A 20,274-nucleotide genomic window follows, 5' to 3' on the forward strand; every position below is an offset into this window, starting at 1 on the left:
GGCAGACACAGGCCTTTTCCAGGATCACACATTGATCCTTGAGTGAATCTATTGAGGCTCCTTACATTGTAAGTGGATCCACTCGAAGGAGCAGCCAGCTCATGTATTGTGATGTAAATGGGTTGCTCCACACCCTGCATTTTCATCTTCTAAGTGTTTCACAAACACCGACTAATTAATAATCCCCCTCTCAGTGCTGCCAGGGAGGGGTTGTAAGGGAAGAGTGATGGGTGACTTTTCAGATAAACACATGTTAATTTTTCCAAGGCTAAGGAGAGAGAAAGAAAAATGTAGAGAGTTGAACACTTACTGGGCCTGCCACTTGCACATTTCTACAGATAATTTTCTGAGAATTATACAGGTACAGGGAAGGATGGAGGTAGGATTTAAATCACATCTGCTTGTTGCCAGTGTTCACACTCTTTCCGCTACTTCACTGAGCATAGAATGGAAGTTTAGCATTTTCACTTTATTAGCTATTATCATTATTGTTGCTAGTGTATCATTAATGTTTAAATTTATATAGTCACAATCTTTGAGGCACGTAGACTTCCACACAACTATTCTTTTCTTGCTCAGAAATGGTAAATATTTGGATTTAATATTAGGAGTCATCCTGGTCTCATTCCTCTCTTAAAAGCCATTTTTCATGGATTTAAACTCTTGGACTTGCAAAACTCTGGAATTGAAAACAATGCTTGCTTTGTCCTCAAACCTCATATTCGCGATACACCAGATGTTCTGGTCTATGATAAAAAAAATTTTCTTAACTCTTAAAGGAAGAAAACATAGACTGGTGATTGGGACACATCCTTTTCTCTTTTCATTGCTACAAAGAACTGGGACTGTGGCTTCTCTTGGGTGTACCACGCCCAAGTACACAGAGTGCTAGAGAACTATTTCCGGGCACGGGGCCTACTGTTCTACCCAAATTTTTATTGTTGGTTCAAAGAGTGTCCATGGCCAGATAATGTTTCCATTGCTGTTCACTCTTTTATCCCCAACACAGACTGGAGTGGACCTCGCTCTGACCACTTCCCTTTTTGGCACCTGTCAGAGAAGCGCAGGACCATTTGAGAGGAAGATGTTAACTGACCACAAGGCAGGACTCAGTCCAATGGCACTGTCCTTTCAAAGATGGCGAACCAGAGAGCTCTGAGTCTCCGTGCTCAGTTCATCTTGTCCTGGCACGTGGGAGAGCTGGGCTGCAAGCTGAGTCTGTGGGACCTGAAAGCCCAAGCTGGGGCTGTTCCTGTTGACCTTCCGGAGCCTCTATGACGTGTAGGCATTTTACATGTCAATCTACTGTTGATTTTTTATTGAGTGCCTGCACTGTGCCAAGTACTATTCCAGGTGCTGGTAGAGCAGTGAAGTAAACAGACAAAAACAAAAATTTAACACTCATCAAGTTTACATTCTTAAAATGTATGTGTTTTAACTTCAGCTTAATAATGATACATATATGCTTACGTGTATGCATATGTGTTTATATGTTACTATGTGCATCACTAGTTATGGAATCTTGGTGAATTACTGAAAAAACAAGGACAAATGAAATTGTATATACACTGAGTGGCCAGATTATTATGATCTCTGAACACATAATAATCTGGCCACTCAGTGTATATCCTATATAATAAAAGGCTAATATGCAAATTGTCCCCTTGACCAGGAGTTTGCCTAGCAGGCAGGTCTGCCAACTGCTCTTGTTCCCTCCCTCTGGCCAGTCTGGTCGGACCCCACCCATGCATGATTTCATGCACTGGGCCTCTAGTATTTATATATATAGTATATAATATAGTATATATATATAAATATAGTATATAAATACTAGTATATATATATATATATACTGAGTGGCCAGATTATTATATGTTCAGAGATCATCATAATCTGGCCACTCAGTGTATGTAAATGAGTGTTTATGCTATACATGTATAGTGTATATGCATATAGCTACATATATGTATAGTTATTGTTATTTTGCATTTAAAAAGGTTAAGAGTTAATGTAGTAATTTATTTAAGATTATATAACTAAAGGTGATAGAATTTGAATTGAGTTCAGATCTCTGAATCCTAGTGATTTTCATTTTATCATACTGTATTCTATAGATAAAATTTATGGAAAATTGAGTTTTACTGTTCACAGTGGGATCAGTTTTAGAAGACTAACCAAAAGCACAACTGATATGACATAGTGATATGACATATTTCAAAGAGTCAGACCATGGGTTTATTTTTTTGTGTATGTATTATTTATGAAACAAATTCCAGTAGGACAATCACTTTTGATAGTTTTGGGAATTATCAATATCTTATTATTTGTATTTGTCAGGAGCCAATGGAGGAAGTGAAGGAAGTAGCCACTGAGCTGGGCTGCAGGAGTTGCTTATCAAGGGCCAGCTACTAGGTCAGAGGGAGAATGGTGGCATAGCTCTGCAGCAGCCTCTCCTCGACTTGCCACGGTGCAAAGCAGGAAGACACTGATTAAATGCTGTCATAAGATCTTTTTCATCACTTCCTACTCAGAATCACTCTAAAAAAATGGGGAGATGAGAAAGAGAAGCACCAATTTCATCTCTAAGGAAAATGGGTTACCCCAAATCACAGTTTATGCGGAAAGGATGGCAATGGCAGGGAAAGTCAAGCAGGAATGTGTGGAGACTGAGAAAGGATGTTTCAGTTGTTAATATCATACAAGGCTGGTGAGATAAAAAAGGTCAAAACCAACAGTGTTTTTTAAACAATTGGAACAAACATAGTCTGGTTTGGCATGGACAGTAGGCAAGACTGATGAAGGAGTTACCCAAAGAAGCCATACATGTAAGAACCAGTCAGTTGGTGAGAAATAGTAGTATGCATTGGGAGCAATTGCATAAATGCTAATTTAGTTTGCCAAAGAAATCAAAGCTAAAAGATTACTGCCCCTTTCTCTCATGCAAACATGTACACACATATAAACACACACATCTGAAATAAGAACACCTACTAACTTGGTACAAGGTCTTAAACTTCCCCTCTCATAAATCTAGCTAATAGCAGGTCCAGGAAAATCTCACTTCAATCAAAGATGAGTATCAAAAAGTTATCAAAATATGGCTTATATCTATATACCTTGAGGGGAAAAAGCAAGACAAATTATAGGTGAAGACCACACACCAGGTAAAAAAGTTTTCATGGAGCTGATGGTAATTCTGATCAAGCTCATCATCATCAACATCATCAAAGTAATTTCTCTATAAAACAATAACTCCTAGCAGAGATAGAATAGCTCAATAACACAATAGAAAACAATGGGATATAAACTAGCACAGCTTATGAAAAGTGAAAGAAAAAAACAAAACTATCTGTGAAATTAAGGCCGTATTAGAAGGAATAAAGAGGAAGACAAGAGTGAGAAAGGAAGCATACAAGTACATTAAGGGTCAAGAGTGATTAGAGAGAACATGACGACATGAATGATGGGCAGTAGAGATCCTGCATATGATTAACAGGTGCCTCTAGCAAATAGAGCAAAAATGAAGAAACAGAGAATGTATTTTAATGTTATGATTAAAGAAAGGCTTCTAGAAATAAAAGAAGGCTTGAATTTATACATTGAGAGGAAACACTACATTCCAGGGGGAAACATTACAGAGAACAATCAACACTAAGACAAGGCCCTGCTCTTTAAATACAAAGACTCTTTTAGGCAGGCAAACAAAAATATCAAGGGTGACCAACTGCCAGTTTACATGTTTTGCAGGCATAATTATTTAGTATGCCCCTTTCACTCTCAAAAGTGTCATGACTTAAACAGCAAATTATAGGATTTCCTTGTATGCATATGGAGAATAAAAGAGGGGAATGAGAAAGCATAACTTCAGCCATCACCACAGCTACATTCAACACTAGAAACTCACTAAAAAGTAAAAACCCTAAAACCATCCTATGAAGTCCTCAAAGAAAGAAAGTGTAATCCCAGAAATGTTATACCCAACCAAACAGTCATTCAAATAAAAATAGAGCAATTTCTTTATTTTATTTATTTATTTATTTATTTATTTATTTATTTATTTATTTATTTTGGTATTCATGAACCAAAGAGTATAATCCTTTCCAGAATAAGCTGCTGGAAACAATCATCAGCTAACCTAGGGGAAAGAAGAAGAAGAAGAAGAAGAAGAAGAAGAAGAAGAAGAAGAAGAAGAAGAAGAAGAAGAAGAAGAAGAAGAAGAAGAAGAAGAAAAAGAAGAAGAAGAAGAGGAGGAGGAGGAGGAGGAGGAGGAGGAGGAGGAGGAGGAGGAGGAGGAGGAGGAGGAGAAGAAGAAGAAGAAGAAGAAGAAGAAGAAGAAGAAGAAGAAGAAGAAGAAGAAAGAGAACTGTAGCATTTGTGCCTCAATTTAAAAACATCATGCCCTAGCTGGTATTGTTCAATGCTCAGAGCATCGACCTGTACACTGAAGGGTTGTGGATTCAATTGCCAGTCAAAGGCATGTACCTGGGTTATAGGTTCAATCCTTGCCTTAGTCCGGGTGGGTGCAGAAGGCAACTAGCCTCTCTCTCTCTCTCTCTCTCTCTCTCTCTCTCTCTCTCTCTCTCTCTCTCTCTCTCTCCTCTTTCTCTCTTTTTTCTTTCTTCCTCCTTTTCACTCTTTCTAAAAAAAAAAAAAATCAATGGAAACATATACTTGGTGAGCTTTAAAAAAATAAACTTAATTCATCATACATTTTTATTTGCTACAATATGGTCCTATCTTTATTCCCTACTTTAATGTTATCACAAAATCAAATAGTCTAACTTGCAAACCAGAAGTAATCTTAGTCACCCACCTTCCTCATTTCCACATCTAATTAATCAATAAGTCATATCGAATTGCAAAGCTTTCTCTCAAATCTTTCCTCGACTTTCCATCTCTATTGCCAATCTTTATTTCAGGTATGAGTCACTCTTGTCTGGAGAATTACAATGGTCTCCTAATTGCAAGAGTAATTTAAAAAACATTTATCAACTGACTGGCACAGGAACAATCAGAATGGGTACCAGTCATAGAACACTGGTGCTTTTCAGCTATCTTTTATCCCTTACCTAACTGGTCTCCTTGCCTCCAATATTCACTTATTTCAAACCATTATTCACAATGTAGCTACTGTGATTTTTCTATAGCATAAAGTTGATTATGTTACTCCTTGACTTAAATTCCTTTAACAGTTAACCATTACCTACAGCATAGTTCCACAGATGAAGTCTACTGTGAGCAAGGTCCTTGAGGACCCAGTCCCCACCTAATTTTTAAAGTTCCAAATCTCATTACTCTCTCACATTCATTGCCCTACAGTCACTCTGAACTCCTTCCAGTTTGGTAAACATACCGTAAGCTCTTTGAGATTCAAGTGTGTGGTTTACAAGTCAAGTGTCATAATTGGAATAGGAGCAAAATGTGCATTCTCCTAAAAGGCCCCAATTATGAGTCTGAAGCTACACCTAAGCATCATGAAAATCAACATAAGTTCCAAGGCCAAGAGGCAAAGCAACCTCCTCTACAGGCCACCAGCCAGAGGTCTCTTCTTCCTTAATTCCCTTTCATTTTGAGTTTTTTGTTTATTAAACAATCAGCCACTTTATATTACAGACACACTTCATTTTTTTTTTTTTTTTGACTAGTTGACTAACAAGATAGTCACTGAGGAGTGGATTCTCAAAGTGAGGCTGTTCCTATCAATTATGGCAGATTAGCTACCTCTTCCATGAAACAAAGCAGAGCTGCCCTCAAGGATCAGGATTCAGTCTGCTCAGTCACTCATTCATTGTTGGGACTTCAGGCATTGGATTCAGTAATGGTCTAAGACAGTAATGGTCTCTGTTCTTATGCAATTTCAATCTAAAGGTAACAGACAAATACAAATTATTCAGTTAAAGAGATTAAGGGGAACCCTGTATGGCCAGAGGTCAGCCAAGGTCTCCCTGAGTAGATGATACTTAACCTGAGGCATGAGTCATGCGAAGGTTCAGAGGAAGCACAATCTAGGCAGAGAGTTAGTCTCCGTAGAGAAAAACAAACTACAGTGGTTTTCTCAGATTAGTGCCCACTAATGGCTTCTCACCCACTTATACCAGGAAAACAATCTATGTGGATATCGGTATCTTTGTAGAGAGAAATGAAATAACCCAATTATGTTTATGAATAGTCTGGCTGAAATTCATATTTACGATCACATTTTCTTTAATGTGCTTTGTGAATTTCCCTTTACATGTATTTGTTCCTGATGACCTTCCCATCTGTACTGCTCACTGCCAACATCTAGTGCAAAATTACTATCATTGTTTGAAAGCCTGCTGCAGCCCACTCTTCCCCTTACAAACTTCTCTGACTGCTTCAACCCTCTGAAATCATAGTCCCCTCTGAACTCCTACAGCCCTTCTACCTTTTTGTGCTAGTCCTCTTCCATGGACTATTTCCTTCCAGGAACACATGTCTTCTTCTCTTCCTAAGGTTCAAGAAGAGGCATCAAGCCTGGCCAGTGTTGCTCAGTGGGTAAGCATCAATCCATGAACTAGGAGGTCACAGTTCGATTCCCAGTTAGGGCATATGCTCAGGTTGCAGACTTGATCCCCAGTGGGATGGGGTAGAGGCAGCCAATCAATGACTTTCTAATCATTGATGTTTCTTTCCCCATCTCCTTTCCTCTCTCTGAAATCAATAAAAACTTTTTTTTTTTTTTAAAGAATCGGCATCAAGTTTTTGTGGCCAGCTTCCAATTTTTTCCTCAGTGTTGGATGGATAAGTTATAACATTTATTCAGCAAGCCCTTTCAAACTGAACTATTATAGACCACCCACCTATCTCAATAATTCCTCATAACAAAAGTCCTACATAGGAGTTAGGATCATTTGACTTTTTATGAAGGAATCTGACTGATGGATATATAGATAAATACCTACAGAAAAAGATCTAAATGCAAACAGATTCTCTTCTCTATGTGAGTTCCTCAGAACACTTGCCAGGTAAGCAAAAGCGATCGTAAGATTTCCTCAACCAGAGCTCAGGGACTAGCAGTTATGAGAAAATCGACCAAGTCAAGGAAAGAAAACCCAAACTTAAGTTTTTCCCACTTCAAACAACAAGGCAATGTTCCAAACATTTTTACAGTACAAAAATTTTATTTTTTGTTAGGATAATTTAAAGTTTAAAACTGAAGTAGGCATATTCATTTTACAAACAAGATATTCTTTCATAAGTAAGACCATTAAAAACAGTAAACAAAAAAGCTGTCTTTACAAAAAGCTCTGTGCATAGCAACTTTATACTGTATATAACTGACAAAGCAAAAAGGAGAAAAAGGTAACTATACAGTTTGAAAATGAGACCTTACTATACAAAAGGTAGAGAAGACAATGGTTTTTAAACCATGCATATTGAAATGTGCAAAGAAAAACTGGGGAGAAATACAATGTTATAACAACAACAACAAAAAAAGTGAGATAAATAATGAAGTAAATTGTCCCTTTAAATGAAAAAATCTTACACAGCTCCTCTTATAAAGATAGGATACAACTTGTAGTTACCTATAGAAATACTTGTCTTCCAAGTGGCACAAAAATAACCTGGGACCAGAATGATTCAACAGCAATGACTAAACAGGACAGAGTAGCTTTGTCTGAAATTTATTAGTACACTAAAAATAATCCTTACACACATTTATACAATTAAATAAATCTGTTGCTGCCAAGGTTCTAGCTGAATGGTCAAGGTGTCTGGTATTTAGTTACACACATTTTTTTTTTTCGGTGTAAAGCTACCAACAAATTCTACAATCATTTTGAAGACAGTACTGCACTCATCTTCATGCAAGAGCAAAATTCACAGATTCTAAAAGCAATGCTACTTTAAAAAAACATTTCCTTATGTTTGATTGGCTCAAATCCAGGTCTAGACATGCTTGACTTTGTTCTGCCTTCCCTTCTGGATGGTAATGCTTGTGTTCTACACACTTTCCCCTCCCATCAGCTTTTTCACTAGGGAACTTTATCCCGTGTGTTTCCCTATATGTTGGCGCTTCAAGCCCTGACTGTGAGGGACTGTCAGCAAAAGTTATGAGCATGTCAGGTCTCCAAAACCTTGGATTCTCCTGTGCATAGAAATAATATTTGGGTCATGTTGGGTAATTCCAGAATAGATTACAGGCAAATAAGACTGATGGGGTTGAGTAGTAGTGGGCATGTATCATCTAAAATTGGCTCAGATGCATGAAAGGTGTTTTTCCATGAGAGCTGCATCCATTTCTAATGTTAGAAACCCAAACTGGAGTCTGTGTATAGACTACCTTATGTGCCAATGAGTCAACAAGGAAAACCCTGACCTGGAAAATAATGAGATCCTTATTGGCAATCCAAATAAATCTGGATGCATCCCCGGATCATACAGGCTCCTGCAATGTACCCCAGTCCCCCCCTCCTCCACTCTGAGCCACTCCCAGAACTATGCAAAGCCCATTGCAGCCTGTGTAACTGAGCTGCTTGGAACACAGATGTCACCAATCTCTGACCCTGCTAAAAATCTGTATTTCCATTTTTTTTTTTTTTATAAACACCAGGACAAGGATTTAGGGCTTTTAACATTCCTCTTCCATACTCCATTCCATTCTTGGCCTGAAAACTGTGTCAAGTTGGATATATATGTTTTTTTTAAGAGAGTTTAACGCCTTGAGAGGGGAAATCTAAAGAGAGAAGGAAGGACTTGACCTTCTAAGAGTACAAGAAACAGAGTCACCTGTTTCTGAAGTTCTGTGGGGCTTCTACCTCAGTGCTGAGCCAGGTAATCCAAGAGGAGGGGGTGCGTGGCTCCGTGAAGACCCAAGGGGGGGGCTGGGTGGGGAAAGTCACATGGCTTTGGCTCTTCTTTCAGGTGAGACTGCATTCCCTGTGGTGGAAAGCTGGGATGCACTAAAACATGGGAATTCTCTGTACTGCTCAGGGGACAATGTTGAAAGTTAATATAAGTGTTGTTGTTCTTTTTAAATTTCACACAGAGTGACTACCAAAAGGGACTTGTAGACTATTTAGAAAGCAGATGGGGATGGGAATGAATTGATGGGCTTGAGCATTATGTATCTACATGGGTTTGAATTTTTGTTTCTATCGGACTGTTCTGTAGGAATCTACATCAGGTACCTGTTCTTGCCCATGAGTCAATAAAACGATGGAAAAAGAGGGTACAGGATGGGGGGGAAAGAGTCTAGTAAGTAACTGCAGTAATAATCACACATCTTTTAAACTTGTTACTACATGTTTGCATCAGTTTCATTTTACATCAGAAAGAGAACTGCCTCTTTCCAAAAAGGTCTTAATTCCTACCTCTACTTACAATAAGTTACACGTTTATTTATTTAAATAATTGTAAAACATTTTAAACTTTTCCCTTTTTTTAAAGAGATTAAACTATAAGCAAACACACATACAACAACATGTCATTCAATTCGGGTTTCATTTTAAGAAAGTCTTCCATGCTGGTACCCTGTTTTGTTCAGTTTTTTTTTTCTGCATAAACTAAATTGGTATCTGAAAGGCTTCATAGAAAATAGAAACTTTCAACTTTTTTTTTTCCTACAAAGAAAAACAAATAGTATCCAAAATATTAAGCTTGAGTTGTTTGCCAATTTTTTTTTAAATATTTTACAAACATAGGAAGGTGGTTCTTATAATGTTCATAACAAAGAATTGCATTTCTGCTTTTAGCACTGACTATGTCAATGACATCTTTTGTCCTTGTCCCCAAGAGGGTCAGTTTGTATAGCCACCATCAGAGCTAGACAAGGAAGGAGAGACCAGGTAACATGGGCTCCTTGTATACAGAAATCTGTCCGTCTGTTCATGTGGGGGGCATAAATCTCCCCAAAGACCTCATAGTGCTTTCTTCGTTGTTGGTCCATCAGAGTAAGTAGTTTTGTGCTATAAGAAAGCAGCTCTGCCTCTTCATTACATCGGGGGCACGACAAGTCCGGTCATGGCTGCAGGGAAAGAAGGACACAGGAATGAATCTCTGAGGTTTTTTACATTGAAGGCTCTAACTCAGAGAGGGGGCAGGCGATGGGACTGACGGGGTCTGATGCAATCCAGAGAGATGGCACCCTCAGGTTTGGTCTAGCAGAAAGCTTACAGAGGTGCTGAAACCTTCCTGATCACTAAGTACAAACAAAGCTTGTTGAAGTTTTGCTTGGGAGGCCAAGAATTACGTTTTGTTTTATATGAATGGGTTGTATACATGATGTAGTGTAAACTACAACATGTAAACTAAATGATACTATATGTATAACATGTTTTTCATTATTAGACAAAAATAATTTCTAGGTTATACAATTCCAGACTACTTAGTTGGAACAGGAGAGAATACTCCAGGGGCTGAATCTATTGAGTTACTTATGAGGCATCCTATGCAATAAAAGCCTAATATGCTAAGTGTCCATTCAACCAACCAAAGTGTAACATGCTACTAATGATGTAACATGCTACTAATGCTAAGACTGCTCAACCACTCGCTATGATGTGCACTGGCCACCAGGAGGCAGTTGACTGGTTGATCAGTTGCTATGAGGTGCACTGAGCACCAGGGGGCAGACAGTCGACCAGTTGGTTAGCTTTGCTGCTGGAGTCTGGCAGATCGGGACTGAGCAAGATGGGCGGGACACACCCTGGAGCCCTCCCATAGTCCCTCCCCACCAGGGGGCAGACACAGTGAGACGAGTGGTAAAGAACAGCAAGTAGGTGGGCAGTAAGGAGAGAGGGATCCTGGACTGCAAGAAGGTGCAGGAGGGGCTAAGAGACACACACTCCCTCAGTGCACAAATTTCATGCACCAGACCTCTAGTCATTTATAATAAGTCAGACTTTCTATCCACCCTAGGTTTCTACCTATTCTAGCTGAAGTTTGATTAGCTTTTCCCCTAACTAGCTCATCTTCCTTTAGTGCTCACTGCTGCTCTGTGATGCTCAGTCACGAATAAATGCTGATCCACTGGAATAGAGGACTTAATTTAGTTCCTAATTTGGGAATCACTCCAACATCACTCTTCATCCCCCACCAAAGTACAGTGTGCAGCGTCTCCTCCATGTAGTCAGGATGATGTGGACAGCCTGTCTGGGTGCATCAGGTCCAAGGCTTTCCCTTGAAGTGGGAAAGAAAGCAGCATCCACACGGTGTAGAAAAGTCACACAGAAATGCACCCCTCTCTGGCTTTGGCTTTTGGGCAATAAACCCATAGATTTTTCACATGCTTGGAAACTGGCAGAATCATTTTATTGCATTAAAACTTTCAACTATATCTAGAATTCGATCCTTCAGCTATATTGTCTATATCTCTCCTAGGGCTTATCAATTAGCATAGAAGCATTTTGCTGAGTGGAGCTTACTAAGCTTATAAGCAAATGGACAAAAGTCTTCCTGTTTCCCCCAACACACCTCTCTCCTCCATCTCCTCCTCTTCCCCTTTCTGTTCCTACTCCCCCTTCTCTCCGCCTCCACTCCACCCTCTCCTCCTCCCTCTCCTTCTGCACCTCCTCTCCCACCAGCTAGTCTTCTTGGGCAAAATTATCAGCCGTATATTTCCCTGCCCATACAGCCTTTATTGAATGCTTGCGAGATCTGGATTAAGGTCTTACACAGCTAGCAAAACCTTAATTATTTTTGCCTGTATTACTATATATCGAATCAATGTAACTTTTCAATAAAGGCAGTTCAATTCTGGACACTCCCTGATGATTTGGAGACACAGCAACCCTGGTAATTATCCTAGAGTGTAGGAGGTTTTCTTATTTTACTTTTTTTCCTGGAGGGAGCTGGAAAATGAATCAGGTGCCTGGTGCATAATATTATCTTGACACTCTGCACTCATCAACTGTAAATGCCTGAGAGATGAGGTGGAGGGTGGGACAATGACACTACATGTATAGCTCTCTGGTAGAGGGAATCTGGCTCAAGTTTTCAACTTGCACTTGTCTATTGCACTAAAAACTCATCAGCCCCTTCCTTTTTCTAGGTCCTCAGAGAGCTACCTACAAAGCTTGTTAAAAGGGCAGAGTCGTGCAACGAACCAGCTGCACTGCATGCCAGAAGAACAGCAGACTTTACACATTTTTCCTTCCTCCTGGTCTCATGTCAGGCACCGGGTGGGCTAGATCTCTGCTACATGGTGACCCTGACTTTTTGCTGGTAGAAACCGAAGCCCATAGACAGAAAGCAGAAGTTAACTGGAGAAAAAAAGTAAGCAGTTTTGTGGAGGAGGAAAGAAAACGGCTTAATGGCACGTTGACCAATTTTTTGACCTTTGGCATTTCATGGGAAAGCAATAATCCCTCTTTGGTCCAGGTGAGGAGTAGGTATGGGTGAAAGGTGAGAGAGGAATTGGACTATTCTTGTCCTCAGAGAGACAGTGGGCTATCTGAGCACCAGTTCTGGAGTCAAAATGTCTAGGTCGAGTCATCAGTCACTTGCTATGTGGCCTTGGACAAGCTACTTAACTAAAAATGGTGCTAAAGGTCTGACCTTCCCCTTTGGGTCACATGGGAGGCTTGAACAAGACGATTCATGTGAAGAGTTTGGTTCAGTGTCTTGCACGTGGTGCTCAGTGGTGCTCGGTGAAGGTCAGCAAGTATGAGAGGGCGTTAGTCGCACATGTCCCCAGCAGATGATTGAGAGCATCTCGTCTTACAGGTTAGAGAAGAACCTTTCCACCAGCCTGTGATCACCCAACCACCTCAGACCTGTTTTTACTCTCCCATCTGTCTCTGAAGAGATGAAGTGCCCTTGCAATCCCAGGTTCCTTCATTCAGTGACTGTGGGTAGTACATTCACTGTCAGCTTGGTTTTAACCTTGTCTGCATCAATGGACATTGTAATATTGAACCTCGAGCTTCTTTTCTCTGGGTCCAAAATGAGAAAGAGTGGGGGGTGGGGGGCATAGCCTCTGAAAGGCATCCTTTGTCAATCCCAGGCTTCTCTCTGCTGGTCTGTGCGAAATATCCCTTACCATTCCTGATCTTTACACAAACTATTTCACAACAACCCTTGTAGACAGCTTTGAGCTTTACTATTTAACAGTCAAAGAACTGAGGCTCTCAGATGATGATGATTTGTACAGATTCACATAGCCTGGAAGAGAGCTGAGCTAGGACTCTGATAAAATCTAGTGTTCTTCCAATGGCTGATATCCCTTGAGGTTCACCCCAGCATTCTCTTTTATTTCTCCACACATTACTTAATATTTTCATAATTTTTACTAATGTCTGCAATCCTAATTTAAGTGCTTCCCTATCCTTATCCTTCCCTCCCTGCCCTCCTCCTTCTTCTATGGTTCAAATCACCAGAAAACTTTGTAGGAAATTATAGAATCCAAAAGAGGCTCATGACCTTGTTGTAATTCTATAGAAATGAAACCAGAGCCCAAAGCCTGTGACTAGATATAACCAACTAAATAGTCACTCCTAAAGACCCGATCAAGATTGTGCAGCTCACACAATACTATATATAGATCATGTATTATAGAATTGTACACTTGAAACCTATAAATTTAATTAACCAACGTAACTCCAATAAGGTCAATAAAAATATTTTAAAAAAAGAATGTGCACCTCAGCCATTCTCGCAGCCTAAGCATTTCAACCTGTGGTGAGTAACAGCTCACACAGCTGAGGACCCTAGAGAGGGTCTTCTGGCTATTTGGTTGCTATCGTTCCAACAGGAAAGCCTCCCTATGACCCACACAAACTTTTCCAACTCTTTGAGCCAACTCAATCCTGATTGGGTAACACCACAGGGAGCCTTGGGTATACCCGATAGCAGGGCAGAGCCAGTGAAAAATTCATCTTGGCTTTGAGTTAATAGTTGGGTGGGCCTCCCTGGACAGGACAGATCTGGAATATCTGAGATAACCAGCTGTACATCCCCAACTCTATTCTTTGTGAGAGAGGAGGTGGGGGCAGGGTAGCAAGGGGAAATCAAGTTATACTTTTCCCCCTCAACGTGAAACTGAAAATATTTGCAAGAGTTGCCTGGAAGGAGGAGAGGACCACATCCCTCCATCTTCCTCCCATATCTGCAGTCCTCCTCAGCTTTTCTTGGGCCTCTCACACTACACTTCCCCAATGAGACCTGTATGGCCCCCACTTGGCTTAAGGGACATGACTAAAATCAAATAACATGTAAAGGGGAGACATCATTACTGGAGTGGTTGTGGAGAAAGGGAAGATACAGCAAATATTCAGCAATTGTTGTTAGTCAAAGCCATCATTGAAAAGGTTCTGAGCATGTCCCCTAGCAATGGGATGGAAACCACTGCTTTGATAAAAGATGGGCAGGTGGAGACAGATATAAATGAGCTTGTTTCTCCATGAATCAGACATCTAGAGATTTTATATATATATATATATATATATATATATATATATATATATATATATATATATATATAAAATCAAATATATAGATGTTTCCAACTACTCACAAGTTAGGTGGCATGTAGATGCAATGGCTTTGTCTAATTAGAAGAAAAAGAATTTTCAGGGATTCTTCTAAGTGCTGGGCATTTAGTTCTCATCTGACAGTTTCTCTGTTAAGTTACTTGACTTCGAAGAGACACCGTCGCCTCTGATGGTAGGAAGGGAGAGAAACCTAACACACCTTCCAGAGCTCTGCTCAAACCCAGCCCACGATGAAATCTTGCAGGTGCCCTCAAAGGAGCAGGAAGCCACTCACTATCATAAAGCCCCTCGGCAGATGCTGTCCCAGGGGTGCCAGGGGTCATCCAAGGCTCTGCTGACTGCAGGGACCTTGATCCACGAGGGGTTAACCAAACCTCTGCCTGCTTTGGTTTCATTCAACACTGCTGGTCATGAATGTTTTCATGTCAAAACATGGGGAACAGCCTAAAAATAATGTGGGTCGTCAGGATCCACAACGTTCAGCAGTTTCCAATTTGCTCTTTCGCCGTCAGCTGCCTCCCATTCACACTGAGATGATTAGATTCTCATGTACTCATCACATTTGTGTTACGTCATGTCACATTAGATTTTAAGACGTTGCTCAAAATGGGTTTGATGGGTGACCAGTTTCTGTTCTTAGACACAGTATCTTTTTTTTTCTTCCTTCTCTACACCACCCAATCAGGCACCTGCTATCAATTTGACTAGCACATAGCCAGAACGCTCCGACCTGGCTGGTGCTCCTGAGGGGCCCTGTGCATTTGTGCCAAGGGAATGTGTACGCACCACAGATGGCTAGACAAATAGGTAAGCGGTCATCACCATGAAGCCTCCAACCTGGCGATCAGGCCCCTTCTAGGAAATAGTGATGTGTCCTCGTGAAAAGCCTAGGTGTGGGGAGTGCAGACACCCCCAGAGGGTATGTCTGGCTCTACCAGTTAATTCTGTGATCATGCAAAGTTGTTCAACTTCTATTTCCCCCCATCTTGCTCTTGAGTGGAGTACTAGCCCAGGTGGAAAGCCATTCACGTACCACCATGAAAACAGAAAAGCATCTCTTCATAAGTAAATTGGCTAGAGATAGAGCATATGGCCGTGCAGTGTGCTCTTACTCTGCTGGCCTGTGGCACGTGGAACGTGCTTACTCCCAGAGTGGAACCTCGGCTTACCTCTGAATCCATTTCCATTGCCACTGGAGCAGGCAGGCGAAGGGGAGCCTTGGGGCCTGATGACAGGGGCAAAGGCACTCTTCTGTTTGACAGCAGGAAAAACTGAAGAGGAAAATGGGAGGATGGAAGACGTGCTGGAAGATCCAACAGTGGGACTTGATGACATGACTGGAAAGCAAATGCACAATCTTCTTTTAGAGAGAGACACATGGAGAAGTTCCTTCTTCAGTGCATATAACCTTACACAGTTATTGAGAAATGACTAATTCGTTCCAGCTATTGTTCCAGGGATTTAACAATGTGGAATGTGACACTGTCCCTGCCCTGAGCAATAAATAGACAAGGAGAACAACCAAGAGGGCGATAATTTAACTGGAGGTACATACACAGCGAAGCCGACCTAGCGGGTAGAGTGCCCCCCTGCCTGGGAGAGTAGGAAGGCATCAGCAGGATGTGATATTGTGATGGGTCTTGATTCATGAAGAGAAGCTTAACAAGAGAAGACTCAGACCAATATCTGAAAAAAAACACCAAATCTACTCGAGAATGGAAACCTCTTTTTCTCCCTGAAATAAATCCTGTCTGGGGGCTATCTACTTCCCTAGCAATCCTCAGGGCTCCCGAGTTTTGAGGAATGGGGTAACATCTTCTCGGAGAGTGACATCTCTACGGGCCACTTCCTCATTAAATGTAAAAGTTTATTAACATTTAGGAGATTACTTCCCTCTCCCTCTCCTTGCAGAGCTCCTGGGAAATAAAGCTGTGAGTCAGCCTCCTCTGATGTAATGTGAAGGAAAAACACCAATATTAATGCTAAAATTACTTAAAGGGAGCCAAAAGCTAAGTGTTGCAATTTCAAAAAATAAAATAAAGGCAACTTACACAATGAAGTGCCCCACCTCTTAAAGTCAGATACTCCAAGTTACATCACACAAGAAGGTAACTTAAAAAAAAATCCTCACCCGAGGATATCTTTTTATTGATTTTAGACAGAGAGGAAGGGAGGAAAGAGAAAAACATTGGTGTGAGAAATATCCATCCTGTACACACCCGACCTGGGTACTTGCCCTGACCAGGAATCGAACCCATGACCTTTCAGTGGATTGGATAACGCCCCAACCAACGGAGCCACACTGGCCAGATTAGTGATTTACCTAAAACTGCTTATCCTGAGTAGTCCTAATTTTATCTTCTATGTGTAACTTGCTCAAGAAAGGGGTAAACTGAAATTCACATGGGTAATATTGTTCAACTTAGCATCTTATAATAGAAGGTCAAGCTTCATGGACTCCTTTTGGCATCCTCTCCAGAATTCTGAACTGTCCAAATCCCATGACTTGGTAAAAGAATTACTAGAACCCCATAGCAAAGCCCACATTAAGGCTGGCAGTGCTAACGTCTGCTTCGGATCTTCAGTGGCTCAGCCTCTCCCCAATGAGATTTTGAAAGTAAGGACATGAGTGTGGCTTATGGTTCAAAGAACAAGTACAAGGTGAACTGAAGGTCAAATGTTCTGAGGTCCTATGTAAGACTCCATCTCACGTTCCCCTCTCTCATTATAAAGATATACTTCAGTCTACGTTCACACAATTTGTGTACTATAATGCAATCATACAGCATATCTCCAATATGTTTTTTACAGCCACACTGCATACCAACTTTTCAATAAAAAATATTTATCTAAAAACTGCTTATCCTTAGGTAGTCCTGATTTAAAGAGCTATGCAGAAGGAAGCATCTGGGTATACCTCTGTCTTTCTTCAAGTAACATGAATTTTTTTTTTTTTTTTAAAGCTGGAAAGGAAGACAAAGTCCAGAAAAAAATCTCACGTAATACTTAAAGATGCAAATGAAGAAGATATGGGGTTACTCTGGTTAAGCACTGGGAGTGAGTCCTAGTCATAGTTCCAAGCAACATCTCTCTGCTCACCTTGTTTTTAGCAACAATAAAATGGAGCAGGAAGAGAGGGAACCTCTCTCCTTTCTGTGAGGCACAGAATTAGAGGCCAGAGAAAAGCTGAGACTCAGGAGGCCCTGACTCTGACCACACTGTGTGATCCATGCAGGCTCCCAAACGGTGCCTTGATCTCTGTGTCTGCAATAGAGAATGCCCTCATATCCCACAGCAGAGGGGGCGGTTAGAATGTGAATTAGACACACACACAAACACTCATGCCTGCATGTGCGATTCCACTTCCATTCAACATATGACTCACTTTAACAAATATTTCTTTTCCATAACAGATTCTACTTAAAATGGGTTGATTAGATCAAATGTGGTTGCCTCTCAGTGGAAGGGGAGTCACCTGAAGTTTTACTAAATGGCATAAAAGAATCGTTGAGAGCTGAATAAGCAGAGAACTATAAAGTGCCCACTCAAAATATTTTTAACCTATTTTTTGTCAAATGCCAAATTATATCCAAATTAGTTTTAAATTGAATGCAAATATAATAAAAATCTTAAAAAGAATTTTAGTTTGTATGGGTCAACAAACATAACTATGCTTATCCGTTTAAAGAAACAACACTAGAGGAACCAGAAAGTTTTGTTTAAAAATTGTTTGAAGTAGGAAGAAGGCATTTATCTTAACATATTAAGACTTATAATAAATCTACATCCATGAAATAAGTGTTATACTAGCATACATATAATCAGACAACTCCTTGGAGAGTCCAGAAACAGACCTGAGTATATATATGAGAATTAAAATTTAATAAAGGTGACATTTCAAATTAGTGTGGAAATAAACGACTGGGAACTATACACTAGCCATTTGGAGACTAAATTTAGAGTGCTTCCTCATGTTAAACTCTAAAGTAAATCTTAGTGCATTAAAGAGTTATTTGTAAAAACAAAATTATAGAGGTGCTAGTGGAAAAATTAGGAAGGTTATATAATTTACATAATCCTTTCAACCCCCAACAGAACGGCAGGAGACAGATCTGCTACAGGACAAAAAACTTCTGGAACACATACAGAAAAGGCAAACGACAAACTAGTGGAAATATTGTGATAATTATCAGATGTTTTTAAATCCTCAATAGCTAATAAGCTTTTGTAAATTAATTCAAAAATGAAAACTAAGATTAAGAAGAAATTAACAGGGCAGGGAATTAGGTCCTTTCCTAAGGGGCCGTGCCTGACCTTTTTGGAGGGACTTTGGCAATAAGTACCAAAGTATTTGTGTTTTTACACTGAGTGGCCAGATGATTATGATCTCTGAACACATAATAATCCAGTCACTCAGTGTATATCCTATATAATAAAAGTCTAATATGCAAATTGTCCCCTCGACCAGGAGTTAAACCAGCAGGCAGGCTGGCCAATCACCCATGTCCCCTCCCCATGGCCAGGCTGGCCAGACCCCACCCATGCACGAATTCATGCATCAGGCCTCTAACACACACACACACACACACACACACACACACACACACACTCACACATACACACTGAGTGGCCAGATTATTATGCATTCAGAGATCATAATAATCTGGCCACTCAGTGTAAATATGCATATTTTTTAACCCAGTAATTGAATTTCTAGAAGCTAACTGCAAGGGAATAATCATAAATGTGCAGAAACTAGATCCAAGGGCATTTTTATAATTGTGAAAAAGTGGAACATAACTGAAGTGATCTTCAATAAGTTTCCATGAAACGGACCACTATGGAAACTAATGTTTGACAAGAATATTGAATGATATGGGAAGATATGCTTAGACGAATAAAGCAGATTAAATAATAACATAGATGTCAAACCCACTATGTCCAAACTTTTTTTTAACCTCATCAAAAGATATGTTTATATTGAGAGAAAGAGAGGGAGAGAGGGGGCGGGAGAGAAAGAAAGAAAGATATACACAATATAGAAACATTGATTCATTGCCTCTCATACACACCCCAACTGGGGATCAAACTGGGAACTTAGGCATGTGCCCTGACTGGGTATGGAACCCAAAACCTTTTGGTGTACAGGATGATGTTAGTGGTCAGCAAACTCATTAGTCAATGGAGCCAAATGTCGACAGTACAACGATTGAAATTACTTTTGAGAGCCAAATTTTTTTCAACTTAAACTTCTTCTAACACCACTTCTTCAAAAAAGACTCCCCTAGGCCATGGTATTTTGTGGAAGAGCCACACTTCAAGGGGTCAAACTCGCAAGCCACAATTTGCCAACCATAACTCTAACCAATTGAGTCACCTGGCCAGGGCTACATCCAAACTTTTACTAGTATCCCTGACTGATGGGATTAAGAATATTCTTAAATTTATTCCTTTTACTTGCCCATATTTTCAAAATTTTCTATAATGAACAGATATTACTTTCCATGTAAGAGAAACCAGTAAAGGCTATTAAAATAAACAAATGGGAAATATATATATATATATATATTTGTTGTTGTTGTCAAAAAATAATATAATTCTTAGCAATAGGCATAATAGCTGTCTTGGAAGTCTATGTTCCTCTTCGATTTAAGGCTTTCCTTCCTGTAAAATAGGTTTTTTGTTTACAGAAAAGCAGAGACTAATAAATTTTCAAATCCCTGGGGAAAGCTTGTTGATTGTAGTTAATTTTGCAAAGCAAACATCACTCCTAATGTCTAGGACACAGGCCTGCACCATCAACAGGTCTTACGGAGCCTAG

General features: G+C 40.1%; 1 protein-coding gene across 2 annotated transcripts in view; it reads right to left on the reverse strand.

The window, feature by feature from the left end:
• Positions 1-7,133: 7,133 nt before the first annotated feature.
• EBF2 (EBF transcription factor 2) overlaps positions 7,134-20,274 on the reverse strand; it is a 205,178-nt gene continuing 192,037 nt past the window's right edge. For both annotated transcript variants that reach the window (XM_084884829.1, XM_084884828.1), the window contains exons 16-17: positions 15,623-15,790; positions 7,134-9,988 (exon numbers count right to left, since the gene is read on the reverse strand). In XM_084884829.1, coding sequence (XP_084740955.1) covers positions 9,957-9,988; positions 15,623-15,790 — 200 coding nt within the window. In that variant the 3' untranslated portion in view covers positions 7,134-9,956. The remainder of the gene's footprint in view (positions 9,989-15,622; positions 15,791-20,274) is intronic.

This window comes from Pipistrellus hanaki, assembly GCF_964339955.1.
Source record: "Pipistrellus hanaki genome assembly, chromosome: 5".
NCBI lineage: Eukaryota > Metazoa > Chordata > Mammalia > Chiroptera > Vespertilionidae > Pipistrellus > Pipistrellus hanaki.